The sequence below is a fragment of the Morus notabilis genome, unplaced genomic scaffold (assembly GCF_000414095.1).
Source record: "Morus notabilis unplaced genomic scaffold, ASM41409v2 Scaffold342, whole genome shotgun sequence".
In the NCBI taxonomy this organism is placed as follows: Eukaryota; Viridiplantae; Streptophyta; class Magnoliopsida; order Rosales; family Moraceae; genus Morus; species Morus notabilis.
This window is the reverse complement of record NW_010366042.1, coordinates 260,964-286,207: the sequence shown is the minus strand read 5'-3', so window position 1 is coordinate 286,207 and position 25,244 is coordinate 260,964. Positions and strand designations below refer to the sequence as shown.

Here is a 25,244-nt window from a genome sequence, read left to right as displayed (position 1 = left end):
GTTCTTCCTCCACTTGTTAATGCACACCTTAACTAAATATATATATATATATATATATATATATCACTCACTAGATTTGAAGAGAGACTAGTGTGTGTGAGAGAGAGAGAGAGAGTAGAAAAAGAGAGAAGTGTATATGGGGTGTAGCAATTACAAATGTGAAAGGTGTATATATATGTGCTTTGTATAGACTAGTGTGCAATGGGGTGTTTTGGGGGCATTAAATGGTTGACAAGATAGGTAGCTAAGAGCTGCTAAGAAATGATATTTTTTTATTTAATTTAAAGTGTGTGTATATATGTGAATTATATGATATATGATTATATATATATAGTTGTGCTTTTTTTTTTTTTTAGCTTTTTGTTGTAGTGATGCATCTTGATACGAAAACTGTACGAACATGAATCAAATTTACATATCATTTTAAAAGCATCGTCCTTTTTTTTTCCCTTTTCTTTTCTCTTTCTATCTCTTTCTCAATTTCTGTCAGTGTCAAGAAGAATGGCACTTGATCAGCGATCTTTCGAAGTTCTCGAAATTAAGACCCCACAAAGTTGAGAATGGAAAAACAAAGATAAGATATGAAACAAGGATGGGGATAAGCTTCTCGGGCATAGTGCGATGCCCACTATTTGTAACACCTAGTGATGGATATTGTAAATTATACATCACTTTTTTCTCAGGAAAAAAAAAAAAAAAAAAAGAAAAAGAGATAGAATAGAGTAAGAGAATTCCAACTTAGCCTTTCTTATGGAAAATATTACCGTCTTTGATTTATTAAACTTCCAAGTTGACAAGTAATAAAAAATCTCCTCAGTATTGGGTCTTTTTATTTGAGGGTTTTATATATGAAGGTTTGTTTCTGTTAATCGATAATTAGATTTAACGTGTTTAGAACTATGTTTATATGTATTTTAAGGTGGCACGCTCCCATTGAGGGATAAGGCTTGCCTTTAGGGCCTTTAACAAACAATTTTTTTTTTTTTTTTTTTTTTAGAACTTACCATTGGTAAGATGATCATAATTCTTCAAAGGGGTTAAGAGTCAATTAAGAGAAGTGCGTTATAAGTTGAGGATGATTATTAGCCAACTATAGACACTATATAGTTTAATTCATAACAAAAAGAATGTCACTTTTTTATTTGCATTTTCCAACTAATTATCACATTTGGTCTTGATGTGAAATGAGCTAATAAGCAATCCTCTTTATCACTTTTCCCCTAACCCCAATGATCAAAACAACCATATTACATGCTTTGGTGACGTCCCAAAACATTGCTGAGTTAATTTAATGATCAACCTTTCAGTACACCCACTTGTCCTTGAATTCCAAGTTTAATGATTATAATTATATGTGATGCGATTAATAATTAATGTGTGACATATTCTAGTACTGTCCGTACGTACAAACTAAAGGTGTTGTGGTTTTGGTCAGTCCTTGTTACCGTTTTCCAAGCTCATGATGATAAGTTTTTAGGTGCATTTTTCTGCAGGAAAAAAAAAAAAAAAACAAAAGGGGCAGGAAATGGGGGGCTATGACCTTTGCGCAGCAAAGAGGATGGATCAAAATATCTTGGCTTGCAGAGAACAGAATGGAAGTCACATTTCCAAATCTTTTACAAAATATATGATTTTCTTCTTCTCTCTCTGTCTCTCTTCTCTCTCTTTCTCTCTCACCAACCAGATCAAGGTCTTTAAGGTTCATGCCATAATAATAAACTAATACATACAAATGGTACGACCAATATCTAGTGCATGAATATAACACAACTCCAGTTACATTACATATATATATATATATATGTATGTATGTATAAGTGAGTTTAAAGCGTTTTATTAATAACCCGGAAGCTTCCTAGGAAAACCCAAAACAGGATTTTCATAAATCTTTATGTCTATGTATGTATATATGTATGTATGTGTGTGTGTATGCATGTATATGCATATGCATCTTCCTTTCGAAATGGTTTATAAGCCATGACATTGAGTTTTTGAGAAATGGTTGAGGAACATTGACTAATTGGTATAGTTATGTTTGGAGTTAAGAGAATATGAGTGGCTTTTTTTCCTCCTTTGTGGATTCATATGTGGAAGAAATTTGCCTCAAATGAATGTGCCAAAACATGATTTTCATATACATACATGTACATGTATGAATTCGTGCATATACATATATATATGTATATATATATATATCCTCTTTTAAAAGCAAATCAATAAGCCGTGAAACTGACATGGTGTATATTAGTGCATTATGGCTGAGGCTCATGAATATGCATGAGACTTGTTACATGGAGAAAAAAGAGTTCAAGTGGATTTATAATAACCCAGACGATTTCTGGGAAAATTCAAAACACGATTTTGATTTATCTATATGGCTAAGTATATATGCATGTAAGTGTATATTCATCCTCTTTTTAAAGTGAAATAAATAAGCCATAAAGTTTTGATATGCGGTATTTGGCTGAGGAAAATGCTACAATATTTGGTGTATTGTATATGAGTTCGTGATAATTTAGTATTTTTCTTGTGAACAAAAATCCCGGAAGGGGGCGACATGGCATCAGCAAATATTCGAATATGTGGGAACATGGTCTCTTATACTCTAAATCGATAACTAAATTGGTAGAAATACGTCTTCATATTTAAGATACTTAAAAAGGGTCACATAACACTCAAATCTTTAACCATAAATCCGGTCATAATAATCCTTTATTACTAGGCGACCACACTTTGTGGTGTAAGAATTAGTTAATAAAGAGTTAAATTGGAATGAGTTTTGATGTTTTGAGGCTATGAAGTGGGGTTTTTTTTTTTTTTTTTTAATCCTTATTCATATATGTGGAAGAAAATTGCATGAAATGATCAACAAGACAGCACACTGGTTCATCCCCTGAAGACAAAAGTGTGCTGGTGATGCGTTGGTTGAAAGGAACAGTAACTCAGTTAGGGCCTTATCATTGTAAGAAAACTGCCAACGGTTTTACAAACATTGAGAGAGACTGGGAAAACGGGACTACTCAATATTACTTATTTCGACTGGTCTATTCTTGGTTTCATAGATTCTGCCCTCCTCTCTCAATTTTGTCAAACAAGTTCTCAATCATAGAATTTGGTTGCACAGAAAAAAAAAAAAAAAAAAAAAAAAAAAAAAAAAAAAAAAAAAAATTGGTTGAACATGAAAATTTATTTTAATTTTGTATGAATCAATTGGTTAGACAGGAGTGGCCTATCAGATTTGCTAATGAAATATTCTCTCTTTTAACTAAATTTCATATTGTTTTCTCATAAACCACTCTCTCTTTGTCAACCTTTTTTTCTTTCCTTTCTTTTCTTTTCTTTTTTTTTTTTTTTTTTTTTTTTTTTTTTTTTTTGAAGATGCTATCAGATTGTGTGGGTTTGACTTTCTAGGTAGTGTAAATGGCCTAATGGGGATGTCTCTGTATCATTAAAAAAAATAAATTGGCTAAGATAAGCTTTTGTTGTTTAGTAACTCGTGTCAACCAATGAGAAATGGCATTATAATGGGATATTCCTTGCATGATTATATCAAATCAATTAGATTTTTAAAAAAAAAGTTGTGTTTTTATTGACTCATGCCGATCATATGCCTAGAGACGTGACCTAGTGGCTTTCTCAATGGAATAATATCATCTCTATCTGCATTCTAGAAAAACAAATGGGAAACTTGAAAATAAGTAGACGAGGTGAGAATTTGAGTTGGGGGAGGTAAAAAGAAAATCTAAAATTGCTTAGCATGAGAAACATCTTGTGAATCGTGACTGTCACGTGATAATATGAGACTCACTCGACGTCTCATTTTATTATGAACTATAAATGTGAGTTAGGGGACGTAAAAGAAAATCTAACATTGTTTAGCATGAGAAACATATTGCGAATCGTGACTGTCACGTAATAATGTGAGACTCACTCGACGTCTGATTTTATTATGAACTATAAATGTAAGTTGGGGAAGGTAAAAGAAAATCTAGCATTACTTAGCATGAGAAACATCTTGTGAATCGTGACTATCACGTGATAATGTAAGACTCATTCGGCATCTGAGTTTATTATAAACTAAACTCACTCGGCCTTTTATTTTACCATATGACAATTTTGAACCGGCGGTATTCTATATTACCTATAGTAATACACATCTCCGGCTCAACAAAAACCTCTTGTGGGAAGAGTGGTAGGGGGGGCACGCAGCTGCGGGACACGGTGCACATGAGGCCGGGCCACCGCGGCTCGCACGGGTGGAGGAGAGTGAGTTTAGAGAGGTGAGACAGAGTAAGCAAAGCTAGTTTCATTTCACCGCAAGGCTCCAAATTAAGGCACTCATACGCGTCTCAGCCCACGGGCCAATTGTACACTGCAATGATTTGATTGGACTGACTTAGCCACCCTTTTGCACGTGCATTCATCAGCTGTTCTTAGCTGTCATTAGCCATTTAGCCCTTTCTTCTCCAAACCCACCTCCCATCACTTCCCATTAATTCCTTCCCATGCTTCCTCTTGGGAAGCAGTGGCCTTCATTATTTTGTCTTCCTTTGTTTCTACTAAGTCTTGTTTTTTTTTCCCTCTCATTTTCTTGTGGGATATATATATATATATATATTAACTAAACTGTATACACTTGATAATTGATATGCTATGTAAATGCTTCAATGCGTCTTAGTTCTTCACTGACCTCTGAATTTATTGGGTTTTGTAATGGAAGTGGAATGGATTTGGTCAAATATTGGGCTTGTTTTTGGGAATGAGAAACTGAGTTGGATTCTGAAGACAAAGTGGGCTTATAGTCCAATCCATATTGAATTCTTCTGTTGTTCTACCATAAATGATCCCGTTAGTGGAATCTGGAGAAAGGGTTTGAATATGAGGAATGGAGACAAATGCTGAATTTTTATTAATTAATATATTTTTTAGTTAAATAATTATACTAATTTTTTTTAATTAAATATAAAGGATAAATATTTTAATTTATGTACTTTAAGAGTAAGTTCAGTAATTTTCTCATTCAATATCAAATTAAGCCCATTTTATTATTCAATTCCATTATTGAAGGTCTTGTCAATCTTGTTGCATAATGACTATATAGCTATCTCTTAATATTATTTTTGGTCTGTAACTTTTAAAACGTTCTAAAATTAATTTATGATTTACAAAATTGTCTTAAATCGGTCATTGTATTCATTTGACTGTTAAAATCTAGATGAAAATTGGCACGTGAGTATTATTACGGTTTAATATGAGAGTTAATTTTATAATTTTAAATGTTAAAGCGCCATTATTAAGAAGTAAGTTGTTGATGTGTTTTTAAAAGAAAAGAAAATCCATCAAGATTGGATGGGGTCACTTTGAGAATGATGAAAGTGGGTTGATTTTAGTCTCGTTTACTTCACGGATTCAAGTTTTTAATTCGAATTGAGATGTGACATTTTCTGAGAACTTTTTACTGTAGTAGAAAAAGTTAGATGTGACATTTTCTGAGAGTTTTTTACTGTAAAAACTTAAAACTGAAAATTTGAATCGGTGAAATGAACAAGACCTTTAAAGGTTGAGATATTACTGATACATCTGTCTTTATAGAAAAAGAAAAACCAAACCAGAAAGAAAAGCTAATGTGAAAAGGTGGAAAATAATACACTTTTGAGGTGAATCTACTAATCGAGTACTTGAAAGCAATCAATATTAATGAATTTTTAGTTTGCAAATGAGGATAAGCAATGAGAGCCCAAGGAAATGCTTGAAATATTACACTTGTTCAGTGATCCTGAAACCTGCTTATAGTGTCGTCTATAACGATAAAATGTTAATTTTTTATTTTTAACAATTAAAATTTTATAAGTAATTATACGTTCTTCATACTTTTTTTATTTTAATGTGATTTTTTAACCAGATCTAATGTTAGAAATAAAAACTACCGGCAGGAGAATCTGCTGTAAAATGACCATTTAGAACATGCATAAAAATTAAATGAGACTTTCTACGCTCCTTAAAATCCGTAGAGTGCATGTTTTCTATTGATGAGGATAAACTCCGTCTAATTTCAATTTCTCATTGAGGGGTACAATAATCGAATATTTCTGTAGTATATTTTTTATATTAAATTTTTCAAACGGGCAAAATATACTAAATTGCACATCACAAGGAAGACAAAAATGAAGGCAGTGAAACAAGCCTCTCCATCATGGTGACATTGGTGAGTTTATTAAAGAGGGGCTTATATAGCCCTACAAGTATAATAATAAAAGAATAATCTGAGCAATAATCAAATATTCTAACTTTAAAATAAAGATAAATATCGTTAATATTCTGTCTCAAACTCATGATGCGACTGCAAAAAGCATCAAGAATTTGCCAATTAAAAAACAAAAACAAAACAAAAAATTAAAACACGACTTCATAAACAATTCTGCAACTTTATACGTATGTAGATACCAATTCCGATGTCAATGCCGATGTCAATACCAATACTAAAACCCAACATAGGCCAATTAAAGAAGAGAGAGAATGCAAAGGAGATAGAGAATGCAACCAATCAAAGAGGAGAGGAGAATGCAATGCCAATACCCAATATGAGTCAATCAAAGGAAGAGGAAAAAGAATGCGAATACTACTACCCAATACGATAGTGTCAGAGTCCAAACGGAAGCAAGCAGAAACGAAAACGAAAGCAAGCAGAAGCCAAAAACTGATTGTACGACCACCGATTAAAAACTAATAATTAGACTCAATCAAATTATATGATCTCCAACGTCAGTCTCTATTCAATTTTTGTTTTCTTCTTCTTCTTGCAGTGCAAAAACACAATTCTCCAAATTCCATCCAAATTCGCATAATCAATTGATGAAATCATAGGAAAACATATCAACCGAAAATCATATTCCACCATATTCCACTTTTTTTCCCATCAATTTTTCTAGCTACCTTGTAACTGCTAATGCCTCCAATTACCAACGACGATAAAAATTAATGGCAATTAATCCTAATCCCATAAAAATTATTGCTCTGAGAATTACCCACTGCAAAATAGAAAAAGAAGAGAAAAGAGAGACGTAATGCCAAAGTTCTATTGCAATTACAGAGAAAATCTAATTCATTTAATAAACTAACAAAGAGGGGTTTACATAGCCCTACAAACATAATAATAAAAGATTAATCTACCCTTACTAATAAAGAGTAATAATTAAATAATCAATTACAACCCTAAAATAAAGATAAATATCGTTAATAAAAGATGGTTAACATCTTCCATTAAGGACTTTTGATATTTGGGATAAGCAATTAAGTGCAAGTTAAAAATGGCCTAAATTTGGTTACGTGGGAAAAAAAAGAATAAAGCCTCTACCTAATATTAATATCTCCAAATAGGAAATAGGCAACCTAAGAAGCAATTTCTTTTTAATTCCCTTTCATCTTGTTTTTTATGATTTGGAAAGCAACTCAAACAGCTAAACCATTATCATAGTTGACTTTCTGAACAGTGATCCCACTTGACACTAAAGTGGAACTTCACCATTAAGGCTGCTAATAGGGACAAGAAATTTCTCCATCATAGAAGTTCATTTAAGAAAATGTATACATATATTTATATATATATGTGTGTGTGTGTGTGTGTGTGTGTGTGTATAATGAACTGTATTGAAACCCCACTAATTTTGTCTAGTATTTGGTGGAGAAGCCATTGCTAAAACTTAAAAATACCAACAGAAAATTCATATTTCCTTTCCATTCCCCCTCTTTTATATAGCCAACATATACTTCTTGCAAATTCATCTCTTCCCACAGAAAAATCTCTCTACTACTATCTCTTAAAATTGAAATGAAGATTTTTGTGCTGTTCTTGGTTCTCATGATGGTGGGCAGTTGCTTGGCTGCATCGAGAAGGGCCAAGTTTTTAGGAGGAATGTACGGACAACAGCAACGATTCCGAGTTGAAAAGGGCAAATCCATAGAAAGCAGTAGTATGGAAAAGATGAGCCGTGTTATGTACCCTGAGAGAAACTTTAACAACCATCATAGCATTCCTAGACAGCATTATAACAACGGAAGTGGCACTTCTCAGGGAGATGATCCTGATGATAACGAAAGCGAAACCGCGCAACCATAGCCAAGCCTGCACCAGACACCGTAAGTGAAAAATTGCGACACAGTAGCAATCTGTTTTTCTGCCTGCAACTAGTTTTTTTGTATGAACAGCTAGCGTAAACTGTAAAAAGTCATGCAAGAAGAGCCGCAGAGTTGAAATATGTTAAGTTGGCCATGTATAATGGATGAGAGCAAAAGGTCTGAGAAACATTGTTGGGTCTGTTTTGAGCTTGTTTTGTAAGATGAAGATGTTAAAAATGGTTTGGAACCAGGAATAAAAGATTTCTTAGTATCATATATAAAAGAGCGTTTGGAACGACTAGGTCTTTGGTTTGCTCGCACAAGGTCCGGAGTCGAACCACCTGATGGACGCCTACATGACAAGATTCATAGTTTTTCGCCTTCCAAAGATTGTAGAGTTTGGTGGAAAGATCTATGCCTCGTTCATTTCACCGATTCAAGTTTAGAATTTGAGTTTTATTATAGTAAAAAACTCTCAGAAATAATTATATTTAACTTTTTTATTCCAGTAAAAAACTCACATAAAATCATATCTCAACTCGAATTAAAAACTCAAATAAGCGAACTAAACAGGCCTCTAGTTTCAAATTTAGCCCCACAAAGTGAGTTGGAGTGATTTCTCAATATTAAAACCAAAAAAAAAAAAAAAAAAGGTGAAGAAAAATGAAAAGTAGGGTACCTTATGTTCTGCACTTTGGATATGCACAGCCAAAGTTGAAGGCAAATTGTTAACCTGATTATCATCTTACTGTTGACTCCACAGCATCTCGAACGTCATGGTTGATTTTACCTGAGAAAGTAACCTATATATATATATATATATATATATATGTATGTATGTATATATAAGTCCAGTTTGGTTATAAGACGGTTATTGAGATGGAAGAATTATATTCCCCAAGGATGAAGCAAACGTAAACCCAACATGACCATCTCCATCCAGATTACTTCTTGCTAAATGCTAAGCTAGAGTCATTTCTTATTGAGGTTTCTGTTTTTGTTTGAGAGCTCTAATTGGTTGATTAAGCTCCTGTTGGTTTTTATTTAACCGAGTTCAAAATACTCTTTTTTTTTTTCCCGCTTCCTGGGAGTATGTTGATACATTTAGAGGAAAGCTGATACATTTAACATATCAAGGGGTATCCTATGGTCGTGCGCATTTCTGAACATTAAATTTAATCAAAGCACATCAAAACAAAAACGCTCATCAAAGCACATCAAAACAAAGGTGTAAAAAAAATTGATAAAACCTAATACATCCTGATACAAATTGAAAAGTAATAGATCCCAATGGTTCAAAACAGAACTCTACTGCCAATGTATACCCTACTGTAAAATGATTACTTTCACCTCAAGAAAAGCACCATAATAGAATCCGCATAAACTGCAGGGACTTAAATCTACTGTTTAAATTTGGTGTCTTAATTAATGTCTAACCAATCAAATCATACCACATTATGTAAAAAATTTAAATTGCTTTTTTAACTTACTCTTTTGTACTTATCGTGAGATGATGTGGTATGATTTAATTGGTTAAACACCAATTCAAACACTAAAATTTAGACAGCAAATTTAGATTTAAACTGCAGATATACAAGTTAGCGTAAACGCGAAGTCCTTGAAAATATGGGAACTATTCTTGTTTTGATATCCTCTAATCATATCCCAACAATTGTTACAATTGAAAATTTGAACCCACCGGTGCGGCACACACCGAATTCTGTAACTTTTTTTTTTTTTTATCCTCAGAATTATCCAGGAACTTTGATTTGATGTTAAGTGTTAACAAAAATAGTTGATGAAGAACACTGCCTTTTTACAACTAAAGATTTAAGTACATCCTCTGACTAGTTCACCGCAAACCGATGCAAATGTAAAGTAAGGCTCTACTTTGCCTTTGGTCCATTTTTTTTTTTATCTGCCACGGCTTGGTGAAGCACCTTTACTGACCGATTCTCTTCTGGCCGCGTTCCCTTGGATATGGATGGATTTTGGCCAGCTCACGAACACGGCGTATCAGAAACTTCGGCAACGGACGCAACGCATGAGATTGCTTGTCTTCGACCTGATTCAGCCAATGAGAAATCTCTTTTATATGAAATACGGCGGCCAAAAAAAGAAGTAAAAAGTAAAAAAAAAGTGGATAGATAAATAGATGACCTCTCTCTTCTTAATCTTTTGCAAAGAGCTGGCTCTCAAAAGATTTCGCCATTTATCCTGTAGAAGACGCAATAATCAGAGAATTTTAACTTGGAAAAGAAGATGCCGGAGTTGATGATCAGGAGAACGGTGTCATACCCTAAGATCAATGGGCGTGCGGTAAGCAGAAGAGGCAAAAAGGAGCCTTTTTATGTCAGTCCATCTTCCAACTCCATATTCAGAGATACCATCGACCAACTTCGTCACCTCTGAAATAGTCCACATTCTTTGATGCTTCCTACGGTCATGCTTGTCAGATCTTTTTCTAATCACACGGCCCTCATCAGAATCAGATGTAAGGAGTTCCTCGTTCAGCTTGGGTGGCTATGCAGAGGGGTAAAGATAATTGAAATCTTAAACTTAGGCATTTGTCAAGCAAAACAAACGCAATTTTTACTTTTTCAGGGAACTAGGAAGTGATCACAAGCAAAATAGAAAATAAAACTATAATTAATTTGATGAATAAGCAGATTAATAATCAATCAAGTCATAAAAACATGATAAGAGAACAAGCCTAGAAATTCAAGCGCAATTGTCTTTAGAAAAAAGAAAAAAAGAAAAAAGGGTATATAAAAAGATGTAGAAAATTGAAAGTTCCTCACCACAATTGGAGCCTGCTTCTTTGGACGTCCTCTCCCGCGACGAATCTCAGGGAGCACCTGAGTTTTATTTCCATTTGGCAATTCCTCCTCAGGAACTGATGACAATGTTCCAACCCCTATTGAACTAAGTTCAGCATGAGATCTGACCTTCAGTCGTCTATCCTTAATACCAGCAACATCAACAGAAGTAAACTTTCCTCCCTTCAAATGTTTCGACTTCTTATCTGAAAATTCTTCAATGTACCTCTGTGTAGGTCTCCGCAGTCTTTTCTCTCTACGAGAACCACCAACTTTAATTGCTTCACCAGACTTCTTCTCATGTTTATTTACCAACATGGAACTCAACAAAGGGTCGTCATCATCGTCCAGCTGATTAGGAGTTTGCAAGTCATGTGAAGCAGGGCACATGCTCCCTTTAACTTGTGTTTTACGCTTTTTCTTATGCCTAAAGGTACCACGTAACTCAGTTTCTGTCTTTTTAAGAGAATCATTCTTGCATTCTGATTCTTGAATTGTCACTGATGACGATTCTGATAAACCAACAGCACTATTACTGCTTCCACTTAATCCTGGAGACCGACTCTCAGCACTTGCATTTCTTGAATGTGATCCTCCTCGGGGACCATAATCCAATCCAAAAGCTTTTCCAGCAAAACCAAATTCTAATTGTATGACGAAGGATAAGTGAAAAGAACAAGAACAGGGGCAGCAATTAATTTTCTATTACTCTTTTGTCGACATGGTATATAGAATATCTATACTGGGAAAAAAATGAACAAAGAAAATGTAAATAAAACCAAGACAAGGAGCAGAAATAGTGCTCGACTACAATGAGTGTAAAGCACGGTATTACGAAAGAAATTCACAGTATCATCACTGAAATCAGAGAAGATGATTAAAAGGCTAACCCAGAAGAAAATCTTCACATGGGCTAGCAAGACCATCTGCTGCATGAAGATCTCCCACTTCTTCAACTTCATCCAGCAATCCATCAAGAACCTACTAAATCAACATCTAGTCAAAACACCACTCAAATAAATAATTTAGAACATCCTCATGTAAAGCTGCAATCCCATAGGAAGTGCTGGATCATCATTAGCAAACATAGTATCACACACTTCTCAGAAAGGAAAAAATTTGCAAGGAAAAATTGTAGAGAAATAATTTTAGTATGAGACAAATTATCCAAAAAAGATACATACTCCAAGTTCTAATTCATCTTCTCCTCCCTGAGCAGTATTAGAATCCAACCCACCTTTTGTGAAAAAAGCAAGTACAACAGGATTAGAATAAGCTTTTAAAATAATCATAAGATATTGATTACAAAGACAAATAGCAGCAGCCAATATGCTTTGCAACGTACAAATTACATTTTATGCAATGTACAATCACAACCTTAGTCTGGCCATCAAAGGTCAGCAAGCCTAAACCAATACATTAAAATTGTTCATAATTTAAAGTCAATACACTTGTTGATCTCCTTTATCCACGTAAGTACACACAAGAATCCTTAAGATGCAAGTCCACCAATAAGACCATCAGCTTTAAAAAAAAAATAAAAAAATAAAAAAATAAAAAAAAAACCATGTTGGTTTACCTCTGTATGTATTGAAAAAAAATTCATATCCACATGAAAAGTCTTCCAGTCCTGAGCATTTTACTCCATTCTCTTGACCAAGATGCAACATGCCATCTACTGAAACACTATCAATTTTAGGTTCTGCAAGCAAATGCTGAATTGCTTCATCCTCTATAGTAGGAGCAAAAGATTCCTCTGCCTTTACCTAATAAAACAGAGCAAACAAATGAAAAGGGCACAATATTATTGAAGGAACCAAGAGAAGAAAGATTTTATTTAAAACAAGAACAATTTTATCACAAACAAAACAAGAGGTAAGCACTAACAGTACGACAGGTTTCTAGTTTTTCTTGCACAAATAATTTCTGAAAGTAAGCCTACCGTTGGTAACTAAAATGTGCATTTTAATAGAAAAATAGTTCATTTATACTAAACATAAAACAAAGAAAATTATACAACCACCAACTACGAAATGAACACCCTATGAATTCTTTTCCTATCTTGACTTTAATATAAGAAAGGAGCTGCCAAGTGAAAATAATGACATATATCTCGAATGTCGCATTCACTCTGCGGCCATGCAAAAATTTGAAAAGTGTCGTGAGGATATCATCCATAAAGGATGGGACTCTGAGCTATTAAAATGGTTTCTTGATCAAATTCAACAATGAAATTAATAATTTATCGTTTGTTTTTTTTTTTTTTAGTTCTTTTTAGTGGTATGATTTTTTTGTTGTATCAGCAAAACTATCTAACAACAAAATGTTATACAAATCCAAATGCATAACATTCTTTAAATTTAAACATGTGGAAATTCATTCCAAATGCATAGCATACGTTCAAACATATCTTAAAACATATAAATAAAATCAGTTTCAAAGAAATCTCACCCGTTGATGTTTCATGTTAGCAAACTTCTTCCGCGAATGTGCTTCATTATCCATTTCATGTGGAGTCTTTAAGATTGATCCTAATTCCTACATATCCAATTATGCATCAGTTTTCCAAATATCGATGTGACAGCCAAACTAGAATCTAGTTTGAAGTACCATAGGATCTTATAAATTCTCTTTGGGGAAAAAATATGATAGCAATTGTAGTCATTTCTCTAAGATACATACATGGCATACGCAATGTATATACGGGAATAAAATAAATGTAGTTCTTTCCTCTTATTCGTAAGCATTAACTCAGAAAGAAATATTCCAATAAAAAACTATTATCCAAACTTTTTTTTTTCCTTTTTGCATTATAATTCCTGAAGTACTACCAGAAAGATCTTTGTTTTACATTAGTCAATTCAATCCAATTATCCAAAGTCCAAACAAGAACTAAAAAAACATTGTAATTAACGCCATAAGAACCAATTGTGGGCTCAAAGTTAGTAATGCATCCAAATAGGCATGTTAATGCGATAAAATTTGTGGGAAATGAGATAAACAAACACCCTAGACAAAGCTTAACAGGTGTAAAGAGAAAGAGTAATGCCGGAAAAGCGTAAAGAGAAAGAGTAATGCCGGAAAAGCGAGATGATTCACAAAATCTAAAGTAGACAAATTGCAAAGATTCACATGCAAAGACTTCGAAAAACAGGCAAAGCAAAAAGTTATCAAAAAAAAAAATGAAACAGCCAAACGAAAGCGGATGCTATTATCAAGTTCGGAATTCCATTATTCGGAGAAAAATATAAAATTTTCGGATCGAGAGAGAGAGAGAGAGAGAGATTCAAAAGTCTCCGTTTGGTTGCCGAGAAAATGAGTAAATACAAGAAGAAATTTCGGAAAATTTTTCATTTAAAAAAAAAAAGACGCATGCCAGCTGTGCTCAACTATGGAGCTCAGCTAAGAAACGAAAAAAAACGCACAATTTCCGGTCTATTCCTCTATTTTCTCGGGAAACAATCAGAAACTAAAATCAAAGTAAAACTTAGAAACAGAAAGAGAAAAATTACCTGAGTCTATCAGTAAGAAAAGCCCCAACGAGCTCCGAACTCTCCGATCTGCAAGCTCGGGAAAATTTCCACAGATTAACAAACTAAAAGAGGAAAATCAACATCAAAATCAAAATCAAGATCTAGCTGGAGCGAGACAGAGTGGAGATCTGACCTGAGAGAGGATAGAGAACGCGAGGAGAGAGAAACTCGGGCGAATGTCCGAAGGCGAAAAGCCTCGGAAGCGCCAAAAAGCGGAAGCGAATCAGAGGAGCACAGAAGAAAGGGGTAGGAAAAGGAAAAGAAAACATAAGTGCATGAACGAGGGCATTTATTTTATATTTTTTTAGATATATTTATATATTTTTTCGGTTTTATGGACATAAATATATATTTTAGTTTAATTATTAGGCGGAATCCAAATGGGTTTTGTTTATATATGTTTTTTTTTTTTTCATATTGCTGCTGCAGCTGCTTTGTAAAGTGTTTCGGTTACTGGTGTTTGTAAAAGTGCGTTTCAAATCCGGTGAGACCAGGGACACGTGGAGGACAATTAATAAAAGTGGTCGCTCTTCTTTTGTCGTTGTCCACTTTTGACTTTCCTTGACTTTGACGGCGTTAAATAAGCGCCCGTTAAATCAAGCCCAGATAAGGTTAACGTTACGTATGATTCGCAGCATGGACAACGTGTCTAATGCAATTGTCCCAACTTTTTTCGTGGCAGTAATTTTAGCCCACCGAAATAACTTTGCACTATTTTTCTACCCAAAAGTAATATTAATAACTTAGGACTATTTTATTGTAGATTACATCAAAATATCTTGTCTTTTTAGGATTTGTATATGGCAAAATTAAAGGAAGTTACTAGTTCAATAGAATTCAGTGAAAATAACTATATCTAAAAGAGCACTTTTTGCTGTAATCTACTCATAGATTTTTCTAATAAACTCGGGTAAATTAAGGACATTAAAAAGGTCTTTTTTGAACATGTGAATTCATTGATAGATTACACACAAACACAAAAAATGCCCAACCAATAATTTGCAGTTCTAGATTTAGCTATGGTATCATTAAACACCAATTTAACGTTCAAAATTGATTAAAACAACTTATTTTGACTCAATTTTTTTAATTGGGACCGCGGTCTTGTTTAATTGTTTGGATGATATGAAATTATTTGAAAAGAAAATGCTAATAGTAAGATCTTACTCACACTATTGTTTTCTTCGAACTGCTTACACTATTGCTTCATCTATCTCTACAGTAGTCATATTAAGCCACACAAAAAATAATAATAATAACAATAAAAAAAATTTAACACTTTCTTGATAGTAGGCTGTTGATCAATGAGAGCCCAACCCCATTTGTGAGATGTGTAAACTACGTAAGTAATCTTAGCAAATACCTCTTAAAAGTGCATCTCACGAATGTGTAAATTACATGAGTAATCTTAATAAATACTCCTTAAAAGTGCATCTCAGTCTCATCTCACAAATATGTAAACTACATAGGTAATCTTAGCAAATACCCCTTAAAAGTGCATTTCACGAATGTGTAAATTACATGAGTAATTTTGACAAATACTCTTTAAAAGTGCATCTCACAAATGTATAAACATGAATAATTTTGACAAATACTCCTTGAAAGTGCATCTATAAATGTGTAAACTACAAATACTCCTTTGAAAGTACATGACAGTATTTTTACCCTTTATTCTTGACTCATAACCTTTTTAGTTAAATAATTACACTAATAAAAAGATATTTATTAAGAGTAAAGAATAAAAGTCCATAAATTCTCTATTTTTTTAAATTATGGCCCGTTCATTTCACCGATTCGAGTTTAAAATTCAAGTTTTACTACAGTAAAAAACTCTCATAAATAGTCACATCTAACTTTTTTATTACAGTAAAAATTTTTTACATAAAATCACATCTCAACTCAAATCAGCAAACTAAACCTACTTTCACAAGAAAAAGCACGGGCTTGGCCCACACTGATAATCACCATGGAATCAAAGCATCTCTTATCAAATAGAGACCTTGCCTTCGGGTACAAGATTAAAGGCTAATGAATTGTACGCCTTTGACAACCAAAGATTCCAATACTCGGTAAATACGATCAAATCAATACATATATTAGCATGAACATTAGTTTAACATTAAATAAGTGATGATTAAAGTTTGGTGAACATCAGTAATGTCAAACTCTCTCTCACCCCATTGGTTGGATGAGTAAACGATTGAGATCTCTGGATGTGACGGGTAAAGATTTCAGGAAAATTATGACCACTTTCCTCTTATGCGTTCCAGTTGTACTGAAGGGCCTTGTTTCAAAGGGCAAATTTGTAAAGAAAACACTACTTCCCAACGCAACAAGTTGGTAAGACGCAAAGAAGAAAAAGTCATTTTTTCTTGACCAGTGAAAAGTAATGGCAACAAATAGAAATTTAAAAAAGGAATAGTAAAATTGATTTGTACAAAGACTTGAGTAAGCTTCTCTTTTTGTTTAGAACTCAACTCTCTCAACAAAGACTTGAGTAAGCTTCTCTTTTTGTTTAGAACTCAACTCTCTCAACAAAGACTTGAGTAAGCTTCTCTTTTTGTTTAGAACTCAACTCTCTCAACAAAGACTTGAGTAAGCTTCTCTTTTTGTTTAGAACTCAACTCTCTCAACCGTGCTAAAGGGTTGTTACATAGATGCTTTGAAAATTTGAGATCAAACCTTTTGGGTCACTTCTGTTTCTTAAAAAGAGCAGTATTTCTGAACCAAAAGGTAACAAAGATGAACCAAGAGGTAGTTTACACAAGTCCCTGTGGTTGTTCTTGGTTTGTTGTGTCTCCCGTTGAGTCATCATTGGCCGTTAAACCTCGGATCTTAACATCATAGTAAACTTCTTCAACTCTTCTTAAGTCATACTTCATACCTGCCAAAGATGAACAGACGATTGACGTAAGAGGAATATTGTATCACAAAAGAAAGCTTTATCATAAATCACGTTTGGATTCTTTGAAAACGAGGGTTACAGCATATGGGGTACCATCGAATTTCTTGCGCAGGAAATCATTGCGAAGATTAAGCATCCGGAAAGCTGCATGGAGTTCTGTCATGAACTTCAAAACCTTTCTTGGGCAATCATAGTCCCCTGCTGTCACTTGGTTTACCACAAACCTAGGCTGCAAAGATATGATTTACTTCACAATAAGCCCCCTAGGTCGGTATTTTAACACAGGCTCTACATATACGGTTTCATAGTTTCCTTTTCATTTTGTTCCCATAGTTTAAGATAGAAACCAAAGTCGTTGCTTTCAAATGCTGCATACGAACAATAGAAACATGCTGTGATCTAAGTTGCAGAATCTACTTACCAATTCACTTGACATAAAACAAATACCTGAAATGTGAAAGAAGTTTCCACATTAGTTTATTATCTAGCTGCAAAAAAGAGGAACTTGCAATAACAAGAAGCATACTCACTAAGAATTTACACTAAGTAGTCAGGCAGTGGACTCCAAGGAGAGAACATCATCAGACAGGCAAACCATAGTAGCTTAGCAACCACTAGAATGCATGCCTTAAATGTTGGATACAGTTATTTTTTCCACACCACATATAGATACATACATATATATATATATATAGAACAAAAGGATTGATTTATATAATTAGCACCTACATTAGATGCTAATTATATCATTATAGCACTGCTTGTGTATTAAGTTGGCGTATGTTCGCAGCGTATAGGAAAGCTAGTAAATTTCTGTTCAAGAGTGGATCTTCAGTGCTTTTACAATCATGATTAACTTCGAACACAACATACCAAGTATCTATTGGTACTAAAGCAATCAAATTGTTACACTATACAGTTGAGATTATCAAGAAAAACAAAAAAACTCACCAATAAGGTAGTCTTCAACATCCAAACCAAAGTCCAAATTGTTCACTGCATAATTCAAAGCTAAGAAAGATTACAAAGTAAAAACATCAACCAAGTTAATTCATTTCATACTAATCTACGGAAAATTTCAAGATTATATAGAATTATAGATTGTCAATGGAGTGAAAAGTCCAACATATCTGTAAAGAATCAACATACATCCAAGCTTTTCCTGGGCTTCAGTGTGCAACAGAAGATTTCCAGTTTCTAACCAGTGCATAAAAGCAAGCAACGAAACCACTGTCTGAGTCTCGCCTCTCCAATCACCATGATACCTAGGTTAAGCAACACGAAAACCTGATTGGAACCAGAGAAAATGAGAAGGAAAATTCACGAAAAAAGCGGCGATATCAAATCCTCTCACCTGTAATACTGCGCGGGACATTCGCGGAGAATTTCAGCGAGCCGATTGTAGAGCTCCTTCAACACTCCGATCTGAGCCTTCGGCCTCTCCAGAACCTCTGTTCCATAGATTCTTAAACTCTAATTTAACGAGAAAACAAAAGCAAACAGAGGCAAAAGACGCGATTTTCCATACCAGGAGACGGCCGAGCTTGGTGAACGAGGAGGAGGCCGGCGTGCATGAGCCTGGTGGTGGACTCGATCTCCATCACGACGGCTCGGATGCGCTCGCGCAGGACGCCGGACTCGTCCAGCTGGACGCAAAAGCCCTCGAACTGCTTCTCCAGCGGAGGGGACGACAGCGGCGCGTGGGATTCACTTTCACCTACCGCCATGGACGCGGAGCACGGAGTCTCCATTACGAGACGGCGGAGAGAGGGAGGTGCGACGGAATCGGAAACCCTACGGAGAAGGAATGGAAGTAACGGGAGGTTTGGGTTAGGGTTTAAGGAGCGAGAGGAGAGGGAAAAGTAAGCGTTTCGAAACGCTAATTTCATAGTTGTTTTTTCTTTCGGGTATATTATCAGTAAAAAACGGACTATGTTTGTCGGCTGGGCTGAGCTCCAATGTATTTTTTTAGGGATAAAATTAAATTGGTACTCTGTTATAGTAAAATATTGAATTGAAATATTATATTTTTAATAATGTTAAAATAATATACTTAAGTTTTAGAAAATATTTTTAAGCGATCGAAAGGCTTTTTTTAGGCGTAAAATGATAATTTTACCCTTATTAATATTCTCTCATTTTTCTAACCGAAATTCAATTTTATTTTTCATTAATTAGTTAAAAATTGTCCTTATCATTAATTAGACTAAAATAATTTAAAGCATTAAAAAAAACTCATATCCCCATACGCCAAAAACTGAATCTAAGGATCAAAGAAACTCATTTATCTTCTTCCTCCCTCTTCTGAAAAAATCCCAAAAAATTAAACACAAAAAACTTAAAAGATCAGATCTGAGAAAAGAACGGTTGTGTTTGGAGTTATTTTTGTTTTTATTTTTCATATTTTTTGAGAAAAAAAAATGAAAACGCGAGAGAAACAGCGTTTGACACAATTAAAGATAAAAAATAGAAATGAAAACAATTTTTTAGTTTAGTGTAAAACGAGAGAGAAATGAAAAACGACTTTTAGTCATTTTTTTTATTTTTTGTTTATGTTTTCTCCTCTCTCGAGTAGAGAGAGAGACATTAATATATTTTTTTATACTGAAAATAATCTTTTGATAAAACTACCAAACACATTTTTAAAAATAATTTCTATTTGAGATTGAAAACGTTTTTATTTTCATTTTCATACAAAAAATAAAATTATTTTAAAATGAGTTCCAAGCGCACCTAACATATTCCCTAGTTTCATTTTTTAATTTGTTAGTTAGTCAAATATCAATTAACACAAATAAACCCAATGAATGCAAATATATAGATTACCGACCCTTAAAATAAACTAAAACACATAGGGCTCCGTTATTTTATGCGTTTAAACTTATAGTTTTGATTTTGCTACAGTATTTTCTTCTAAAAGTAATTTAAATTTCAAATTAAGAATCACTTGTAAATAGAAAGACGTTACAGAGTTTGTCTTGAGAGCGGAGAGAGAAAGAAGAAAGAGATATTTTTTTATTTTTTATTTTAATACATTTAAACCATTTCTTAAATATGTTTTAAAAATTTTAAATTTTAAATAATTAATTAATGAAATTGAATTTCAAGTAAGGAAAATTTCAGGTAAGGAAACTGAGATGATATTAATAAGGGTAAAATTGTCATTTTATGTATTGAAAAAGAGGTTCAGAGTACCAAAACAATGTTTTTTAAAATTTGACGGTATCATTTTAATATTATAAAAAACACATAATATTAACTCAATATTTTCTTATAATACAGGATACTAAATTGATTTTATTATTTCCTTTTATTTTACACATATTTATGTTAGAATAAAAAATATTATTATTTATTTAATAATTGACTTTTCGAACGGATAATAAAATTTCTATGATTAATATTTGTATGATTGTATAAAAAGGTGTGTGATAAGTGAGTTCTTTTATCTAAAAATAATTTTTCTATTTACAAATTTCTTTTGGTAGAATAGTTGCATGAATAATTCAAACATTTGAACGAAGAATGTAATGGGCTCTTGTAATTTCTCTATTTTGTGATTTCAGCAAAAATTTCTTTATTTTGGGGAGTTAAAAGATAAAATTCTTTTGCCTATTTGTATATTCCGAAATGGAAATTTTTTTGCAATTTGTCCTCTTTTACTTGACCATATCCTATTCAATAAGATCGACAACTTTCCAAAACCAAAATGGACCAACTTTCTATTTGTCTCATTTTTCATTCTACATTCTTTTTCTTTCACGAAGGAACATTTTTAATGTTATATTTCAAGGATCACCAAAAAAAAAAAAAAAAAAAAAACACCTATCCTCTAGGTTGCAATTTATGGGTGCGCCGAAAACTTTTGTTACGCTTGTTCTTCTAAATCTAACTCGCATGGTTTTCTCTAGTACACCAAGAACGTAACACAAAAATGGTGACGATTAACGTTGTGACATGTTTTCATCGTAAAAAAAAAAAATGAAACGGAGAAAGGAATGACAGTTTGAGAAACAAAAACAAAAACAAATAATAGATGAAGTTTGTGACTGTTGACTTGGATGACTTTGTCTTATTCATGTGAAGACTTTTCTCCTAGTTTTCAAAAGCTCTATTCACACCCAGAAACGTATGTGGATTTTTGCATATTTATATTTAAGTTTTTTATTAAATTCAGCTCAAAATAAAAGGTTCTAATTCCAATCTTTTCTTTCTTTTTTTTTTCTTGGTATGCAAGGCTGACTCTATCTTGCCGTGTGAGGTCATCTCTTATTACCATGGACTGGACTTTCCATTTCTTTTCTCAAACCTTTTGAGGTCTTTTTTTTTTTTTTTTGGGTTTCTCTCTTCTTGGTCTTCTTTCTCATATCTTGGACTCTATCAAAGTTCAGAACGTAAAAGTTTGTGCAATCAAACTAGATCACCAAAGGTATGTTTTTTTACCAATTGTTATTTTGTAGTTTTGGTTGTGATTTGAAGGAATGTTTAGTGGAAAAATGTGAAATTTTATTGTGTTCCTCAAAAGTTTTTTGTTTTCTTCTTTTGTGAGAGATAAGCCTGGAATTTTATGTTGTGAAGGAATTAAAGTAATGGGTTTTCATCAAATGTATGCAAATCAAAATGGTCTGTTTAGATATGGATGTTTTCAAGTAATTCTTATTCCAAACTGTGGGTTTGAAGTAATTAACTTTAATGGGAGAGATTTAAGATAGAAAGTGGTTTTTGATGTTCAGAAGTGAATTTGTTCAGATGCTCTAATTTTATTTACTATTTGCTTATGGGTTTTGAGAGTTTTGATAGGTCAAGCGATTTTTGAAACTTTCTTTTTTGCTTTTTGCATCTGCAGAGAGGGTTAAAAAGTGTTCTTATTTTTGTTGTGGAGCTATGAAGTGCTTCCCTTTCTCACTTGGAGACAAGAAAGATGAAGCCAAGAACACTAAATCGGCCTCACTTCGGTCCATCAATTCAACGTTCACCGATGGCGAAACGAAGAGGTCAGGCTCTGATTTGAACTCCCAGATTGTCTCGGATGCCAGCACCGAGTCCTTGAGGCGAATGTCGTTTCCCAGCTACCCTCAAAGGCCCAGCAACCTCAGAGTGTTCACGGTTTCTGAGCTGAAGTCGGCTACAAAGAACTTCAGCCGCTCTGTCATGGTCGGTGAGGGCGGATTTGGGTGTGTCTACAAGGGGTTGATCAAGAGTACAGAAGATCCATCCAAAAAGCTTGAAGTTGCAGTGAAACAACTCAGCAAAAGAGGATTGCAGGTATAATTTCTTAACCTTTGTTTTTTAACAAAACTTATAGAAATGTTATGTGGGCATAGAGAACAATTAGTTAAGCAATCTTTTGCATTGAATTTATTGCTTAAAAGTAGCTGATATGAATGGTGAAAATTTTATCTGTGGCCTGCTAGTGTGAGTCACTTCAAAGACTGTGATGTTTTGACATTTCACTTCACATAGAGTAGGTAGTAGGTAGCACATAGTTGAAAGAGCAGCGCTATTCGGCTCTAACAGCACCACTGGATCGTTAAGAATTAGCCGTCTTATTTCTTTACTACCGAGAGCAATAACATCGCAGACACAAAGCAAACAAACAAGAACACACACAATAATTTATAGATTTCACCGGCAATATGAGAGCTACATCCATTTTCAACCGTTGCAATATGACTATATTAGAGCTATATCCACTTCCAGCCGTTGCAGTTTTTCACTGTAGTCTTGCAATCTTCCGAATCTAATTCTGTGAACCTTCGTGTAACCGTTTAGGCTCATTCATGGATTGTTAGCCCGTATAATAATGCTGATATTTCCAAAAAGATTTGAACTTCTCATCAATTATGTTTGAAGTTAGGATCATGAATTTTCTGTGGCAGGGACACAGGGAATGGGTAACGGAAGTGAATCTACTCGGGGTGGTGGAGCATCCGAATCTTGTCAAATTAGTAGGCTACTGTGCCGAGGATGACGAAAGAGGAATCCAACGCCTTCTGATATACGAATTCATGCCCAATGGAAGCGTTGAAGATCAATTGTCTCCGCGTTCAGAGAGACCTCTTTCGTGGGCCATGAGATTGAAAATAGCTCAGCATGCTGCTCGCGGCTTAGCACATCTACATGAAGAAATGGATATTCAGGTAGAAAGTTTCGTCTTTTTTTTTTTTTTTTTTTTGGCCCCTTTTCTTGCAATGCATTTTGATTGAGTATCCACATGATCATCACACTAACATTTCTAACAATGCTCATGTAGATCATTTTCCGGGACTTCAAAGCTTCGAACATTCTTCTGGATGAGGAATGGAATGCAAAGCTATCGGACTTCGGAATGGCTAGGCTGGGCCCAGCAGAAGGGTTAACTCATGTCTCTACTGCGGTATGCTAAAACCTTCTGACTTTATGGGGAAATTATTGGGTTTTTGAGTTAAGGCAGTTTAGCTGAATCAGTTTTGCTCCTAATCCTTCTCTGAACATTTTGCACATCAGGAATATTTGAAACTACTTTCTCAATCATTGAACCAAATTATTTGTGACACATTTTTAGGATGCCAAAACAATTTCACAACTTTGTTCTTCAAGTAATGCGAGAAGCCGAACAAGATACATAGAAAGGCTTCTCTGTGATTGTCTAAAGACCACTCTTTTTAGCAACTTTTTCTTATAGAAAAGCAATGTAGTATTTTAGAACTTGATATTAGCACGCTTTACAGAACTTACATGACTGATCATGTTTATAAGGTTGTCGGAACTATGGGATATGCGGCACCCGAGTATGTCCAAACTGGACGTCTAACATACAAGAGCGACGTATGGAGCTACGGTGTTTTTCTTTATGAACTGATCACAGGTAGGCGGCCATTGGATCGAAATCGTCCTAAGGGTGAGCAGAAGCTCTTGGAATGGGTGAAGCCTCATCTATCTGACGTGAAAAAGTTCCGCTTAATAGTAGACCCCAGACTAGAAGGGAAATACTCCCTCAAGTCGGTACAAAAGCTCGCACTTGTAGCCAACCGGTGCTTGATCAGATTCACAAAGAACCGGCCAAAGATGAGCGAGGTGTTGGAAATGGTGAACAAGATTGCCGAGGATACAACTGAGACAGGGAGTCCCCCGCTTCCCTTGAAGAATCTGGCATCAATGGATTCTTCCCGGGACAGTGAAGCGAAGAACAAAAGAAGAATTATGGATACCAAGAGCGGGGAAAATGCCTGGTCTTTTCGGATGTGGAGGCCAAAGCTTTTGAGGACATGTTGATTGTAGAATCTTAAAGCAAACTGGGGTCTTGTAGCTGAGGCTTTGGATTGCAATTAGGCAGGAAAAATACATGATTTCCTATTAAGTTCCAAAGGAAAAATCGCGAGAAACTTGTAAAGCTGCGCGGTAAGAGAGAAGAGTTTTGGAATCGGCTAGGTGACCATTTTGCACAGATGATGATGTTCTAAGAAATAACTTTTCATTAGATGTTAATTGTGATCCTTAAGCTTATATGTCATACTGAGATTTTAATACCACCAAGTCTTATGTATAGTGCCTTTCAATTATGTTTTTTGATGTTCAGTTGTAAAACAGCCAAAGTTGAGAACATGAGAGATATTGAGGGTAAATCGTTCACAAAGAATCGGCCAATAATATTTTTAGACGTTTTCACTTGTTTCTCTTTTGATTTTTGGCTTAAATATAGGAACATGTCTGCTAGATATTTGGCAATATAATGGCTTATCTATTACTAAAGAATACTTATTTTTTGTAAAATACCCACTAAAGTATACTTGACCAATAAGAGTGTTCATTGGTTTATTTATTCAGTTCAACCTTTTTAGGCGAACTGTAATTGTAGCTTAGTTTTTTCAAAAATAAAAATTATAGCTTAGT

At 34.2% G+C, this 25,244-nt stretch overlaps 3 protein-coding genes across 3 annotated transcripts; 1 reads left to right on the top strand and 2 right to left on the bottom strand.

Annotated features, from left to right (window-relative positions):
- Nucleotides 1–9,833: 9,833 nt before the first annotated feature.
- Nucleotides 9,834–14,739, bottom strand: LOC21407106. The gene is made up of 10 exons (XM_024172951.1): nt 14,601–14,739; nt 14,447–14,494; nt 13,386–13,472; nt 12,514–12,700; nt 12,119–12,171; nt 11,825–11,915; nt 10,917–11,578; nt 10,414–10,638; nt 10,276–10,332; nt 9,834–10,180 (listed from the first exon to the last, which is right to left on the bottom strand). The coding sequence occupies exons 3-10, from the start codon at nt 13,437–13,439 to the stop codon at nt 10,058–10,060; spliced, it is 1,452 nt and encodes a 483-aa protein (XP_024028719.1). The 5' UTR covers nt 13,440–13,472; nt 14,447–14,494; nt 14,601–14,739; the 3' UTR covers nt 9,834–10,057.
- A 1,681-nt stretch (nt 14,740–16,420) lies between these two features.
- Nucleotides 16,421–19,317, bottom strand: LOC21407105 (translin). Its single transcript, XM_024172957.1, has 7 exons — nt 18,901–19,317; nt 18,727–18,823; nt 18,522–18,637; nt 18,324–18,368; nt 17,794–17,819; nt 17,466–17,601; nt 16,421–17,351 (listed from the first exon to the last, which is right to left on the bottom strand). Exons 1-7 carry the CDS (start codon nt 19,259–19,261, stop codon nt 17,227–17,229), a joined length of 906 nt encoding a protein of 301 aa, XP_024028725.1. The 5' UTR covers nt 19,262–19,317; the 3' UTR covers nt 16,421–17,226.
- Nucleotides 19,318–21,625: 2,308 nt separating this feature from the next.
- LOC21407104 (serine/threonine-protein kinase PCRK1) lies at nt 21,626–25,024 on the top strand. The gene is made up of 5 exons (XM_010109207.2): nt 21,626–21,801; nt 22,219–22,637; nt 23,252–23,512; nt 23,626–23,748; nt 24,111–25,024. Exons 2-5 carry the CDS (start codon nt 22,257–22,259, stop codon nt 24,624–24,626), a joined length of 1,281 nt encoding a protein of 426 aa, XP_010107509.1. The 5' UTR covers nt 21,626–21,801; nt 22,219–22,256; the 3' UTR covers nt 24,627–25,024.
- Nucleotides 25,025–25,244: the final 220 nt, after the last annotated feature.

What these genes read in the sequence shown, in the direction of transcription:
- LOC21407106 (XM_024172951.1), bottom strand. Translation starts at nt 13,439, where the DNA reads ATGGATAATGAAGCACATTCGCGGAAGAAGTTTGCTAACATGAAACAT. An exon ending in ATGTGAAGATTTTCTTCTGG is followed by an intron (nt 11,579 to 11,824) that starts GTTAGCCTTTTA and finishes TCATACAATTAG; the next exon opens with AATTTGGTTTTGCTGGAAAA. An exon ending in AAAAGATTAAGAAGAGAGAG is followed by an intron (nt 10,181 to 10,275) that starts GTCATCTATTTA and finishes TGGCTGAATCAG; the next exon opens with GTCGAAGACAAGCAATCTCA.
- LOC21407105 (XM_024172957.1), bottom strand. Translation starts at nt 19,261, where the DNA reads ATGAAATTAGCGTTTCGAAACGCTTACTTTTCCCTCTCCTCTCGCTCC. An exon ending in AGCCCAGGAAAAGCTTGGAT is followed by an intron (nt 18,369 to 18,521) that starts GTATGTTGATTC and finishes TGAATTATGCAG; the next exon opens with TGAACAATTTGGACTTTGGT. An exon ending in CCTGCGCAAGAAATTCGATG is followed by an intron (nt 17,352 to 17,465) that starts GTACCCCATATG and finishes CATCTTTGGCAG; the next exon opens with GTATGAAGTATGACTTAAGA.
- LOC21407104 (XM_010109207.2), top strand. Translation starts at nt 22,257, where the DNA reads ATGAAGTGCTTCCCTTTCTCACTTGGAGACAAGAAAGATGAAGCCAAG. An exon ending in TCAGCAAAAGAGGATTGCAG is followed by an intron (nt 22,638 to 23,251) that starts GTATAATTTCTT and finishes TTTCTGTGGCAG; the next exon opens with GGACACAGGGAATGGGTAAC. An exon ending in TAACTCATGTCTCTACTGCG is followed by an intron (nt 23,749 to 24,110) that starts GTATGCTAAAAC and finishes CATGTTTATAAG; the next exon opens with GTTGTCGGAACTATGGGATA.